The 14,287-nt window shown below is 46.2% G+C and overlaps 2 protein-coding genes and 2 non-coding genes across 4 annotated transcripts; 3 read left to right on the top strand and 1 right to left on the bottom strand.

Annotated features, from left to right (window-relative positions):
• The first annotated feature begins 2,866 nt into the window (after window positions 1–2,866).
• On the top strand, window positions 2,867–2,938 carry TRNAQ-CUG (transfer RNA glutamine (anticodon CUG)). Its single transcript has one exon. It is a non-coding gene; the product is annotated as a tRNA-Gln (tRNA).
• A 1,783-nt stretch (window positions 2,939–4,721) lies between these two features.
• Window positions 4,722–6,347, top strand: LOC109738950 (uncharacterized). The gene is made up of 3 exons (XM_020298040.3): window positions 4,722–5,213; window positions 5,692–5,919; window positions 6,011–6,347. The coding sequence occupies exons 1-3, from the start codon at window positions 4,918–4,920 to the stop codon at window positions 6,018–6,020; spliced, it is 534 nt and encodes a 177-aa protein (XP_020153629.1). The 5' UTR covers window positions 4,722–4,917; the 3' UTR covers window positions 6,021–6,347.
• On the top strand, window positions 5,378–5,449 carry TRNAQ-CUG (transfer RNA glutamine (anticodon CUG)). Its single transcript has one exon. It is a non-coding gene; the product is annotated as a tRNA-Gln (tRNA).
• A 129-nt stretch (window positions 6,348–6,476) lies between the features above and the next one.
• LOC109738949 (protein DEFECTIVE IN MERISTEM SILENCING 3) lies at window positions 6,477–12,770 on the bottom strand. The gene is made up of 8 exons (XM_020298038.4): window positions 12,572–12,770; window positions 12,207–12,302; window positions 11,986–12,100; window positions 9,894–10,116; window positions 9,581–9,772; window positions 9,173–9,493; window positions 8,359–8,584; window positions 6,477–7,285 (listed from the first exon to the last, which is right to left on the bottom strand). The coding sequence occupies exons 2-8, from the start codon at window positions 12,249–12,251 to the stop codon at window positions 7,037–7,039; spliced, it is 1,371 nt and encodes a 456-aa protein (XP_020153627.3). The 5' UTR covers window positions 12,252–12,302; window positions 12,572–12,770; the 3' UTR covers window positions 6,477–7,036.
• Between the last annotated feature and the right edge of the window lie 1,517 nt (window positions 12,771–14,287).

A 14,287-nucleotide genomic window follows, 5' to 3' on the forward strand; every position in this document is an offset into this window, starting at 1 on the left:
GCCCCTAATTAAGATACATGGGCCATAACCCACTGGGCTAAGCCCTTATGCCGGTCATAACACTTGTTAGAATAAATCCGAGACACTCCGTCGATCATCCGAGGACCAAGCAATCACACAAGCACGACACCGAGATTTGTTAACGAGATTCATCGATATGGCTACATCCCCGGGGCTTGACTATGGGCGCTCCTCCCCATGACACTGCTACAATACCGCACCCGGTCGCCCTGGACACCGGCACATGCCGCCGGCTTCCCCTGCGTTTCGGTGCTATTATGTTGGCATAGGTTACATCGTGCTATAAGAGAGGCCTAGGATACAAGTGTCCTATTAGGACACGACTCCACATCCCATGTGAACACAATACAACTCATAGTCCAACTGCAACCTACCTTGTACACAATATTCGACACAACTCTAACAAACTCCACCTTGGCGAATATTCTCCACCACCTTGAATTCGTCAATGCATCAAACTTCCATGTACATTGGACTTGAGCTTATCCCATGAGCACCGCTGCTACTCCAAAGACTCCATATGACTCCACCTGCAACTTGTAGTCCCTTCTTTTCTTGACCATAGTCAACACTAGAGCAAAATTAAGTTCCTTGTTACTCTAGTTTGTGCTCCCAACTTCCAGAGTATCAGTTCAACGCCATCACACACTGATCACTGACCTGCGTGAAAGTGAACAACTCACATATTGGGTGTCACACATAAGAGTTACCTGAACTCAACATCACAGCTCCTTTCTTGACCACCTGTCTGAAACTTGAAGTAATTTCACCGTTGCTTGTGATCATCCGGAGTCAAATTCGCAGTTATCTCACCACATGTATGCCACCAGAGCCCTGGCCTGTCTCCATGTCCCGTGCATACCACATGCCTCGTCGCTATTATCGCGTCGATCCTCCGTTGTCCTGGTCGAGTCTCAAGGGTAAAGAAACCACACCACTCAACCCCCACTGCAGAGTACTACCGATCATCATCGACCGATGACGAGTTTCACGCTTCCATCAGACCACTGGGCTCCAGTCCGAACTGCGTGTCACTCGCTTTTTCCCGCTGAAGTAGGCTTCGACTCTCTGAGCTCTTACGCCGTAGCCCCTCAATCAGCACCGAGTGAAGTCTTCCAGACTCCAGCTCCACCTTCAACATGACTCCATGGTAGATGATCAGTCCACCCACGCGTCCCGTCAACTTCAAGCTCCGTGTATACACCACCTTGAATCAACCCCGCGCCATAGTCTTGTCGAAGCCGCACAAGCCCTTGGGCCCGCGTCACGTGTTTCCACGCCCAGAAGTCGGTCACCATCAGCATCACGCTCCTATGTCGTTGTCACCGATCCCACCACCGTCTTCTGTACCAACCGACTTGCGTCGATCCATCAGACTGTCCAGTCCGACCCAGCCGAACTTGTTCGACTGCAACCATGATCCACCATGCGTCGTGTCCGCCCCACACATCTCCGTGCATTGCTTGACGCCTTGTGTTTGCGTGATCCTGTATGACACGCTCCAGGCTCCCAAATCGTCAACCCTGACTGCCATCCATACACAAATTGTGTACCAAACAGAAAAAAAGACCAAAATAAAATCCCTTGTAGCCTTCCTGTGTGCACGTACCAAAAGAGATCAATGACAAGCTAGCTAGTCAAACTCCAATCCGTCACACATAGCTTCTGGACTTGTATTTCTTTCCTCCTTTTAGATAGCATCACGCCTGATCCTTGGTCCTTGCGCCATTATTTTTTGTCCAAATCTCGTGCTCAGCACGTCCGGCTCGCAGCTTTACAGCCCGCAGGCTGTCCCATGGTTCTAGACCGGCCTGCTGGCCTGCTCGATCCACCGCGCCTGGCGGCCTGCAGCCCCGCACTTGGGTCTCTGCACTGCATCGCTGCGCTCACGCGGTATGCGCTCGACCCGATCTCGCCGAGAACTCTGCTCACGCACGTACACGTCGCCCGAGCCTGAGTCCGGTCGGGATCCCGCCCAGTTCCACGCTGACGCCGCCGCGTGCCACTTTCCGATAGCTTCTTGTACTCGCCCGATTGATCCTCTGATCCATCGCCACACGTCCCTTCCTACCGCAACGCGCACAAGCCGCTGATCCGACACCAGCTCCAACCGCTGCTTTTCTTATCCTCCAAATCAACATCACAGCCTCAAATCAAACTTTGCTCATGATACCACTCGTTAGAATAAATCCGAGACACTCCGTCGATCATCTGAGGACCAAGCAATCACACAAGCACGACACCAACGAGATTCACCGATATGGCTACAGCCCCGGGCTTGACTATGGGAGCTCCTCCCCATGACACCGCTACAATACCGCACCCGGTCGCCCTGGACACCGGCACATGCCGCCGGCTTCCCCTGCGTTCCGGTGCTATTATGTTGGCATAGGTTACATCGTGCTATAAGAGAGGCCTAGGATACAAGTGTCCTACTAAGACACGACTCCACGTCCTATGTAAACACAATACAACTCATAGTCCAACTGCAACCTATCTTGTACACAATATTCGACACAACTCTAACAACACATACACAACACTGAATTATAGTCATCTTTCCTACCATTTGAGCTAAGCAAACACCAAATAAAAATCACACTAACTATCCTTTGAAAATAGTAGAAATTCAGGCTTGGCGAGAAGCTGTTGAACGGCTAGAAATGCATTTGGCGTCAGTGTGTGTGCGTCTATATACCTATTCTAATCGCAGAACTTCGTAAATCAACATATTATTATTATTATTATAGCTTAGCTATATGCTTTGTGCAGTTTCGTTCGGTGCTGAAAAATCGAGTAGAGAAATGCAGATATAAAACTAATATCAGGTTTATGGAACACAAATGGTTCTATGGTCTAGCGGTTAGGACATTGGACTCTGAATCCAGTAACCCGAGTTCAAGTCTCGGTAGAACCTCATTTTTTCTTTCGTTTTCATTCATTTCTCCTCATGGGCAGTAACTTCCTTGACTAACTTCTCACGTTCGGACTGCGGTAATCCTTTTCAGATAACCAGTCCCTAACCTCATTTTTTCTTTCGTTTTCATTCATTTCTCCTCATGGGCAGTAACTTCCTTGACTAACTTCTCACGTTCGGACTGCGGTAATCCTTTTCAGATAACCAGTCCCTTTTTCCCATATGCAAAACAAAACTGTAAAGGAACCGTTTCAGAGACGAGATAGGGCGCTCATCTGCGCCGGCGCCGGCCCAACTGTTGGGCCGGTCGAGCGCTAGCCGTCCGATGCGCTGAGCCAGGGTAGTCAAATCTGCGCGAGATCCCTTCCACACCGCACCCGCCCCCTCGCCGCACCGCATCGCGCCCGCCCCCTCGCCGCACCGCACCGCGGACACCCCCCGCCGGCCGTTGCGGTGCGGTGCAGCTAGCCACCTCCGCCGTCGGCCGCAACTGGGCGATAAAGCCGTCGCAACTCCGCCGCCGCCGGCCATTGACGAATGCAACACTCGCCGCGGTTGCAGCTAATCCGTGAATGGACGTAGCAAAATTTAAAGACACCATGGCGGTTGTAGCAAAAATGCCGTCGGAATTCGTTCGCCGCGCTTGAAGCACCATGGCCTGGTGAATCGATGTAGCAAAAAACACGTCTCCACTAGTAGCAAAAAACAAGGTTGTTGCAACAAAAATGTCGTCTTCGTCGTCGTCGCCGGTCACATCTCAGTCGTAAAAAAAGCACCACAGCTTTATGAATGGTTGTAGCAAAAATGTTAACCGTATGTAGCTTCTGTGGTTGCCGATTGCAGCAAAAAATTGACGTGGTTGTAGCAAACACAAAAAAAGAAAAAAGAAAAAAGTTTCCATCGTTTTCAGAAAAGCTTTGAGTGTAGGTTGAAGCATTTCACACATACGATTGAAGCTTTCTCTACAACGGATGCAACTTTTCTGGTTATGCAGTGTATGGTTGTAGCTTTCTTTTTCAATGGTTGTAGCTTTTTTCATCTACAGTCGAAGCTTTTCTATCAAACGGTTGCAGCTTTTTTCTTTGTAGCAGCCTTGGTTAATGCTTTCTCTATCGTTTCGGGTTGAAGCTTTTTCATCAAGGGTTGTAGTATTTTATGTCGACGGTTGTAGCACTCCGCCATGGCAATGACTGCTTGCAGCTTTTGATGTATCTGGTTGAAGCTTTTTTCATCTTGGTTTGAAGCATTTTGGTTAACAGTTGTAGCATGAGGGCGTGCGGCAGGTTCTGCAATGTCTCCGCCATGTCTGCAGCGCGAGCGCCGCCGTCCTCGTAGCTCGCCGTCACCATGCTCGCCATCCATGATGGCAGCTCTCCTGGGCACCGGTTGCAGCAGGCCACGACGCGGTTCCAGCTTCCGCCGGGGCCGGCGAGCGAGGACGGCGAACGGCGATGGGGACGGCCGGCGCGGGTGACCACCGGCGATGAGGACGGCCGGTGGGGGCATGATGACAGACGCATCCATGGCGACAACGGGATCTGAAGGAGGAAGACCAGGAGCGCGGCTACCCCCGAAGGAGGAAGACCAGGAATGCGGCGACCCCGTGCGTGGCTCGCGGCTAAGAGAGAAGGGGATTGGGGAAAGAAGATAAGGCGGGGGCAGGGGCTCGCGCGAGGCGTACGATGGCCTCGATCGAGTGGCTCGCGCGGGACCGGCGCAACGGTTGGGCCGGCGCCCCGGTCACAAACACTTCCCATAAAAGAACCAATAGAATCGTAGGAGCAGCACCCACCGCGCATTATCTCCAAAAGAAAACGCGGCCTCCTCACGACGTACGTGGCCGCAAGTTCATCCTCCAATCTTTCCCACGTCCCCCAGTTTTCTCCTCCATTTCTCCCTCCTCCCCTGGCCGCATCTCCAGGGGAAAGGAAGCGAGGCTCAGGGAGGGAGTGTGGCACGAGCGCGCCCACCCCTGAAAAATGGCGGCCTCCCTCTGGCTCCCTTCTCCTCCTCTTCACAGCGCCGTCTTCCTCTCGACCAACCACTCCCCCTCCCCCTCTCCTCCTTCGGCGTCTGCGTCTCCTCTGCTGCACAGGAAGCACGCACCGGCCAGAGCCAGAGGCAACCTTGCCTGCAGCTCATCCGGTAGCTCCTCGTCCTCTGCTTCCCCTGTTGTGACCAAAGATCAAGAGGGAGCAGCAGCAGCAGAGGCGACGTCCCCTGCCCCTGCCCCGGCGGCCGTCAGATACGACTACAAAGATGACCCCAACTTCAGGTACGGGCGGCTGTTCCAGGTTTAGTGAATTACTGTCTCAAATTTACCAAGCATGTAACTGTCGGAAAGATAGATGATAGTTTTATTCAGCATGTCAGTATGTCACTATGTAAGCGTGAATATTATTTTTAATTAAGATTATGTTCTATTTCGCATCAACAAATTGTTCCATGGTCTAGTGGTTAGGACATTGGACTCTGAATCCAGTAACCCGAGTTCAAGTCTCGGTGGAACCTCATTTTTTATGATATTTTGATTTATTTTTCCCACTGTGAGAGTACGTTTATTGACTGAGACCACAGCCTATTGTTGTCAACTTCTGCTAAAATGAATCTTTCGAGCTTCTAACCTCTGTAACAATCTGCCGCTGCAAATTTAGACTGCTTGAATTATTATTTTTGTTAAATTTCAGTTGGATTTATATAGGGTGCTTCCGGTTTCAAACAGACATAACGTGTTCTTTCTAACTGTACTTTAGGGGGTGCAAGGGGTGCGGCCGTGAGGAAACCGAGAGGGGCTGCAACGGCGAAGGGCGGATCATGGGCGGCATAGCCGCCGTCCCCTTGTTCGGGTGGTGGCCGATCAAGGCCTACCGGCCGTGCCCCGGCTTCGTCGCCTCCGGCGGCCGGTACCGGCGCTACGGCCAGAGCATGGACGACGTCATAGCCGGCAAGGGACGGAAAGTCGCCTCCGACAAGAAGAAAAGGTACGTCCGATAACCTCTCATCAAAGTTCTCACCTGGCCGTCGTATGTAGCTAAGAGCTGATCTCATCTCACTTGGCTTTGCTACTTGCAGTGAAAAATGATCCACCTCAAGGAACTGCAGTGCACCTGGCCATGTTGTGTAATAGCTCAAGGAACTGCAGTGCAAGTTCCAGATTTGACTTGGCCATGTGCTGGAGAAGGGTGTCCAAACCTCCCAGATTTTGTTTCAGTCTTGACGTTGTCTAGCTAGGTCAGATTATTCGAGAGCGTTGCCTGCTGAATCAATTCCAATATTGAAGTTTTGTACGTAGCTCCGCATCGACGGCAAATGTACTCCACTCTTCTACCTGGTGCTAATGTTTACATCTTGCTTGCCAAATTTAATAGCGGCAAAACAGTTCCAGGAAATTCGTCGAACTGTTTTTATACTTTGCCTCAGCCTTTTTGAGTTTCCACTGCTCGATGACAGAGATTCATTCACACATAACAGCCAAAAAATTGGCCCATGTAACCACCAGATGAGCAAATGCAGCCAAGAGGTGTCAAAGAATGGTCACTTCTGACTAAACATATGCTTGCTGCTTCGCTGACAATACGCTGATTCGTTACATCATGTTTCCTACAAGCATGATGGGAAGAAACAAAAAGCTCCTCCTGCCTTCTTCCAGCATGAAGGTTCAGAAGTGAAACAGATCAGCTAATGCTGAAACCAGACTGGCATTTCAATGTTGCTGTCAAACCTTCTCTTGAATTTGGTTAGGTGGGGACTCTTCTATCACCGTATCTTCCCTCTTGACGAGATACACAAAAGGACTAGTAACAAAATAAGAGACCGGAGACAGGCCCCAACTTATGAACAAAAGTCGGTGGTTATGTACTAACTTTTTGCATCCCTACTGTGCACTACTTCCTCCGTTCCTAAATATAAGTCTTTTTAAAGATTTCACTACAGACTACATACGGAGCAAAATGAGTGAATCTACACTCTAAAATATGTCTATATACATCCGTATGTAGTTTGTATTGAAATCCTAGAAAGACTTATATTTAGGAACGGAGGGAGTAGAATCTAGCGTTAAGAACTTTGCAAAATGCAGTTGGTTACGCATTTACGCTGTCAGCGCATGTGGGGAGGCTTGACTGCAAACGAAATATTTCCAGGAGTTGCTGCAATCGGGTGACTTCCAGGAGTTGCTGCAATCGGGTGACCTCCAGGAGTAGTAGCTGCAAATGGGCTGCCTCCCGGAGTTGTAGCAAATGGGTGACTTCCAGGAGTTGATGTAAACGGGTTACGCCCAGGAGTTGCTGCAAATGGATTACTTCCCGGAGTTGCAGGTGAGCGAATGGTTGGTGAACCCTGCACCCTCTGTTGAAAGGAAAGAGCATCAGTAAATTGGGGACGTAAATGAAGAGAAATGTATAAATCTCTTGAAGCTCTTGCGACATACTACATGAGACCATTGAAGTATTTCCCTTTTTTTGAGAGAAAGAAGGTATCTTGGTATCAGTAGACATAGGAAGTATGTAAAACTGATCAATGATGATTTGCCGCGTAACTGCTGCTTCCTTTGGAGTTTGTCACACTAATGTGCAGTACCTTAAAATTTCATCTTTGCCTAACCGACCAGAGCTAATAAACATTAGCATAGATAAAGCATTCAACCACGGGAGAATCAAGCATGTTTGTATTCTCCAAAACATTGATTAAACCTCATAAACACAGGAACCAAAGCCTATCAGACTATCTGTATCCTCTAACCATGCTATCACGTACTCCCTCCGTTCCTAAATATAAGTCTTTTTAGAGATTCCACTATGGACTACATACGGATGTATATAGACATATTTTAGAGTGTAGAGTCACTCATTTTGCTCCGTATGTGGTCCCTTACTGGAATCTCTAAAAAGACTTATATTTAGGAACGGAGGGAGTAATTTGGAAGTCTAAGATACTCCATCAATATCACATTGAAACCAATAGATTACTGGCGCAGCATGTCAAGGTTGAAATTAGTAATGCTATTGGTCCGTCACTTGTAGATCAGGAAAAAGTGAAACGGTTTTTTATTCTTTATTCTCAAACAGACCCCTCTGCCCCCCCCCCCCCCCCCCTATGCCCAAGATGCACCATACAGATATCTAATTTTCAGACAAAAGAAAACTTACATAATTAAAAGTTAAATATTTCAGATCTCAGAGAAAGATCAGCAGTTCGTCATAGAGAAGTTAATAGTACATACGTAAATATTGCATTGTACCGCTATGACTTATTAAGTAGCTGAAGTTTCAGAGAGAATAGATCGATCAAATCTCAGAAAAAGACCACCAGTTCGTGATAGGGAAGCTAATAGTAGTATATACGAAAATATTGCATTGTACCGCTATGACTTATTAAGTAGCTGAAGTTTCAGAGAGAATAGATCGATATTGTGAATGCACCTTTCCCGCTGGTGATTGAGTGATATAGTCCAGAAGCTGTTGCTTTTGATTGCTGAATGAGTCCTTAACTTGCTTTAACAAATCTTCCTCCCTTTTTATATCCTCGACAAGCCTTTCCTTCTCCCAGTTCTTCAGTTTAACTTGCTCTTCCATTTCAGTAATACTTCCAGGTGTGTTTGAATCCCCAGAGCTTAAAGCTACAGTAAATTTCACTTCTACATCTTTCCTACAAAGGTCATCTTTATTCATCAAGAAAAAGTGATGACATAAATTTTAATAAAAAAAATCAATACTGTGTATCTTATTAGTGCGAGTGAACAGCTTTGAGTACATAAATCCGGGAGATCAAAAATTTAGAAGTAGATTACTCTTTCGATAATAAATAAAACTTGCAATGTGCCTTTCATAGGGATTATAAATAAATAAGAAGGCAAATTGACTGCAGATACTTAAAAGTTTTGCGTAGTGTATAGCTCTTACTGGAATGAATGTTATTGTTTCATTTTAGCTGGAACACTTGTGGTAAATTGAGCTTGTGAAACATAATCCTGATTTTATTAAATATATGCTTTTACAAGCCGTGAAATGGCTGCACGTGAAAATACGTGGTAATCAGGACAATCTGCAAAACATGTTTTTCTCGATTACGCACCCAAGTGTGTGTCATTTTGCATTAGAAGAAAGTACCAAGATGGCACAAGAGTACAAGCAAGCAAAACTCGACGAAAAGAAAACTAGAACAGGCAAAAACTCAAACACTGTATCATCCATCATCAAAGTTAGATGTAAAGGTATCAATTGCATATTTGTGTACCTATCACCAAGGCAGAATGAACCATTAGGCCTCAATATACCACCATCTAGAGAAACCGCACCATCATTTATGAAGGGAATAGCACGCCGTAGATCAGCTGTAGTCTTATAAACTTGTAAATGAGAAAACAAACTGTAAAACAAAGTCTCCCTAAGACCATGGCCATGGGGTGTGAGACAACTCAAGTATGCCTGGTCCATAAGTATCATATTTACTGCGAAACCAAGAAAACCAGGAGGAGACTCCCCGTTAGGCAACCTTGGTTTACGCAGCATAAGATATCTTTGTGGATCATCAATCACAACTTCTCCAGAAAATGGCCTGCAGAGTGTAATAGTGCACGGTGTTTAAGTGCTCATATGGTCGAGTCCAAGAGAGAATAAGGACATTCAATACTTAGAATGGCACCTTATGTTTTCAAGACAAAACACGGTAAACCTCCCATGCAGCAACTTTCCAATTGAGCCACCCAGTCCATGAATGCCACTTTTCTTATCAATGTTGCCTTCTGTGCCATATGTTTCAAGACTCTTTATGCCATCATAAGTCTTGCAAACGAGACCAAGCATATTGTCTATTCCCAAGTACTCTGAGAGTAGGCTGTCACAAATTTACAGAAACAAAAAGATACCAGCAAACGTAAGCAAACAAACATATCATGTGAAGTAAATTAGCACCAATAGAGGAGCTAAATTCAATTCAAAACAAGGTGAAAATTGACCTGCTTAGATTATCATCATTTGTTTTTCCTAAGGTAGCCACAACACCAAGGATATCTTTCATCATTGGCATTGTTGATATTTTTGCAGAATGACGTTTCTTGAGCTGGCATATAAGCGAAGCTGCTGTCTTGTCCTGATTACATATGCTTTCAATTGTACGCTGTTCAGCTTCTTGAACTGATGTACCATTACTTGAAGCTACAACCTTCTTTCCACGTTTAACTGATAAAAGTTCCAGGTTCAGCATATAAATAGGGGCAACAGATTGAAAAGGTATAAGACAACTGATGTACCATTATTTGCAATTACAGCAGCCTTTCCAGGTGTAACTGACAAGGTTCTGAGGTTTAGCATCTAAATAGGAATAATAAATTAAGAGAAGTATTGAACAACTCTTAACATTTTGTGTATAAAATGACACGTATTACCTACACATTATGATACTAATCTAGCACAGCCACCTATTTTTTTTCCAAACAAATCCACGATCCGATGCAATGCACAGACCGTGGTGCTAACATATTCTAATTTTGAAAATGAGCATGAAATATTGGCTAGTCCTAGACACTACAACGCGGCTGATATTACAACGCTGTAGATGGTAGCGAAGGGGAAGGTCAATCAAGGCATTCCCCAATAACGCCTTGAATCTGCTGGCGTTTTAGGGTGTTTTCCTAAAGCACTGCTTAACTTCTCAACCGAAACCCCAAACTGAGAGAAAAGATTCAACGGTGGCTTTCTATTTTCCGGCCAGGCCTCAACGTCTGCATCATGGCGCATATATACCGGGCGGAAATATTCAATCGCGCGACTGGCCCCTAAGCCCATTAACCAGTAGTTCTGATTTCTGAATCAGCAACCACGTTTCCTCCTTTTATACGGCAATCTCTTGTTCGCTAAGCAGTATGGTACTAAAAGACAGAACCTCGCACAGGTAAAAAATATGCCTGCAACATTCCGACGCACGCAAGACTCGAGCACAGGACCGCCTGCAAACCATTGTAAGCACACTACCACTAGACCAGCGAATATATTGTGATTATGTAACAAAGCATGACCTTTGTGATAAATTATACATATATACATGGACATGCCCCGCAATAGGAAACAGCACAGCGATTGGAGGCGATTTTTGAGAAACCCCCAATCAATCAGGAGGTGTTTTTGAGAATCGCCTCAAAATCTCTACCGGTTACAGGTTTTTTAGTAAACACCTCCAAAACTGCATACAATCCGAGGCGATTTGTAAAAAAGCCTCCAAAGCTGCACACAATCCGAGGTGGTTTGCAAAAACACCTTAAGCTAGAGATGATTTAAGGCGAATTCTCCAAAACACCTCCTTAAGCACAATTTTGAGGCGTTTAGAGAAACACCCTAGCCAATACGCCTTCTTTCAACAGCCGTGTTGTAGTGAATGACAGCTAAGTGCACAAATGTTGTTCAAACCAAATACACACATATAAGTTCATACAAACTTCTGATGTGCGCGGATACAAAATTCCAAGTTCAAACTCGATTCAGATTGTGAGGTGCACTATTCATAGCAAAAAAGAAGTGCATCTCACACAATACAGTGAATTAAAATTCAAAAAATTGCATGGATGTACAACGAGACCCTCATGGTATTACATATTTTTTTAGCCTTTTTGTATGATTGCACATGTGCTTTTAGCACAGCATTTTCAGCCTTTGAAAATAATATTAATTTTGCAGGACATGTGCCCTATAAGTAAGAGTACTGCATATCATCTTATTAGCTTTTTCATGGACAATCCAATTCAGGATTCAGCGCACACAAGGATGGTCATTCAAGTCTGAACATTGTCGATTTCACTTTAAATGATTCCAAACAACAAGATATTGATAACGTGGTTCGGAACAGAGCCACATATGAATATTTGCAAATAAAGTTCCATAAATGACAGAGCTTAACTAGCAAGGACTTAGACAACTTAATGGTTGACTAACACACCACGACATAATTAACATGTTTCATGGTCTGCCAGATGGTATCCACATGCTGCATTCTCAGAGAAGAACAGCGTAACCTAGAGTGCATAAAGCCGGGGTGGCAAACACACAAAATCTTACTTGTCAGGTCGGCAATCGACTCTTCGATAGCATAGATCTCAGACTTGAGGAACGTGATGTTGGCCTCATGGTGGTTGACCTTGAGCCCCAGCTTCTTCAGCTCCTCCTGCATCACCTGCAAAGCAGGTCCACCAACACCAACATGTAGAGCAACGGCCTCACAGCACTGCGCGAAACCCCAAAATGAACCGGGGAAAATGGAGGAGCCCAGAAAGGCACACCTTGGTGTTGAACTCGACAATCTGCACCGTCAGCGGAGCCTCCATGGCGGTGCCGCGGTCTGCAGGCTGAGCCGCCAGCACTAGCAAGTGACCAATCTGCAGAGGAACAGGGAACAAGCGGGGCTTAGAAAAACCCCAAATACGCCCAGTGCTTGCGCGCACGAGCAGCGCGGAAAGATAATTGAGGAGGAATTAGGGTTTTCGCTGGCTGAGAAACGTAGAGGGCAAATAGCGTAGTTAAGCGTGTGCGGAGACGGCGTCCCGGTGCTGGGCGGAGCGCGCGGGAGTCTCTTCTAGGAGGAGGAGAAACCACGGCATTCCTGACGGAGCGTGCGGGGGTCTCTTCCAGGAGAAAGGAAACCCACCTCGGCACCATCGGAGCGTGCGAAACTGAGGCCGCCGGCGATGCGGCGGGGAGGGAGTGAGGCGGCGCAGGCTCGTGGAGGGACGGGCAGATTGAGATCAGCGTGGGAGGGAGAGATTCGCGGAGACAAGTAGGTGCTGCTTGGTTTGGGGAGGAAATGAAGATGGTGAGATTTTGGCCGAGTAGATCTACATCTATCTATCTATGAAAAGAAGTGGAGGAAAAAATATAGAGATAATCAGAAATGATGTATTATATTTTAGTTCTAAATACATTTATTTTTATCTATTTCCGTGATAAGCAATTTCGGACAGAGGAAGTAATAAAAAATTTAGTAGGGAAATGTTATCTTGCTAAGGTCAGTTATTTTGCAATCTCCGAACATCTCCCTCATCGTCGGACGGTCAGCGCGGATTTAAAAGCAAGGGTGGTCGCCACGTCATTTTCTACAGGAGTTCGCTACATTCACGACCCACACGAACGCTGAGCACCTTTTCTCCCCCTTCCCCTTCTTTCTTTTTCCCTCGCTCTTCTCATTCCTGAACCAAGTCCCATGACCTTGAAGTCCTCATGGTGGTCGTCGACGACTCCTTGTTGTGGCTTCGGATGGCGCTCCTGACGCGACACTGGCCAACGGACCCATCCCCGCCCCCGCCATCCTCGAAAGAGGCGAAGCTGAAGGGTCCGTAAGGAGGCTGAGCGCGGAGGGGGAGGAGCAGCACAGGCGTTGCCGAACTGCCATGGATGGACACGCTTGCGTCCGTTGTACCACTGTGCCTTGCAACACCTGTTGCCCCTGCAAGAGACTGATGCCAGCGCCTCGGCCTTGAGCCGCTGCGCCTAGCCGCTCGTCATGTCCTCCTCCGGCCGCCACATAGAGCACCTGCGCTAGACCCACCACTGCACATGTGGCTCCCGAGCCTCCAACCACGCTCGCCTCGCCCGACCGTGGCCTGCTCATCCCTTGGGGTCTTTTTCCCCTACTTGTTCCCTTCCTTCCCTCTTATTCTTATGTGTTTGTGCTCCTTGTAATTGTGTGTTTACTGTGTTTTCCGTTTACATCAATTCAACAGATTTTTATTGATTTTTATATTTCTAAATGCGAAGAAATTTGTATTATATGTGATCCAACTTTCTGGATGAAATGGGGTTGTTTTATGCCAAATGTCAGCTATGTTGGGCTAAGAGGATGCGCCAACTCATGTAATAACATAGTGGAAACTCCATACTTGTTTTCATGGCTAACTGTGTGTCATTAGGCTGGCCACTTATGTTTTATAACCTTTTCATTTTATGCAAATTGTGTTCTTTTGCTTGATATGTGAATTTGTTATGCTCTATATCATGGGAATTGTATGCTTTCTATCATGGCAATTTTATGCTTTTTATCACGACAACTTTGCTTCATGCTTGCCCATATTTTTCTTTTTTCTTATCAGGCTCTCAATTTAAGTTTCTTGTGCATAGTTAATTTTGTGACACTAGGATAAGCAAATTAAGAAGTTTTTGGTCCATGGTTAATATCGCGGATGGCAACTTCTGTCACCGAAAAATTTGTCTGGCAAAATAAAATAAATTTTGTGCCACTAGAATGGCAAAATAAGATGCATTGGCCCATTGCTAATTTTTTGAAGGACATCGTTTGTATAACTAAAATAGCCATGGCAGATTTAGTTTTGTGTTACTAGGATGGAAAATTAAGATGTTTTGGGGTCCA

Source organism: Aegilops tauschii, chromosome 3 (genome assembly GCF_002575655.3).
Source record: "Aegilops tauschii subsp. strangulata cultivar AL8/78 chromosome 3, Aet v6.0, whole genome shotgun sequence".
NCBI classification, from domain to species: Eukaryota; Viridiplantae; Streptophyta; class Magnoliopsida; order Poales; family Poaceae; genus Aegilops; species Aegilops tauschii.

Coding starts and splice junctions, on each gene's coding strand:
- LOC109738950 (XM_020298040.3), top strand. CDS start 4,918: ATGGCGGCCTCCCTCTGGCTCCCTTCTCCTCCTCTTCACAGCGCCGTC. Junction 5,214..5,691: donor AAAGATGACCCCAACTTCAG/GTACGGGCGGCT, acceptor ACTGTACTTTAG/GGGGTGCAAGGGGTGCGGCC.
- LOC109738949 (XM_020298038.4), bottom strand. CDS start 12,251: ATGGAGGCTCCGCTGACGGTGCAGATTGTCGAGTTCAACACCAAG. Junction 10,117..11,985: donor GTCGATTGCCGACCTGACAA/GTAAGATTTTGT, acceptor AACTTTTATCAG/TTAAACGTGGAAAGAAGGTT. Junction 9,773..9,893: donor AATGATGATAATCTAAGCAG/GTCAATTTTCAC, acceptor AATTTGTGACAG/CCTACTCTCAGAGTACTTGG.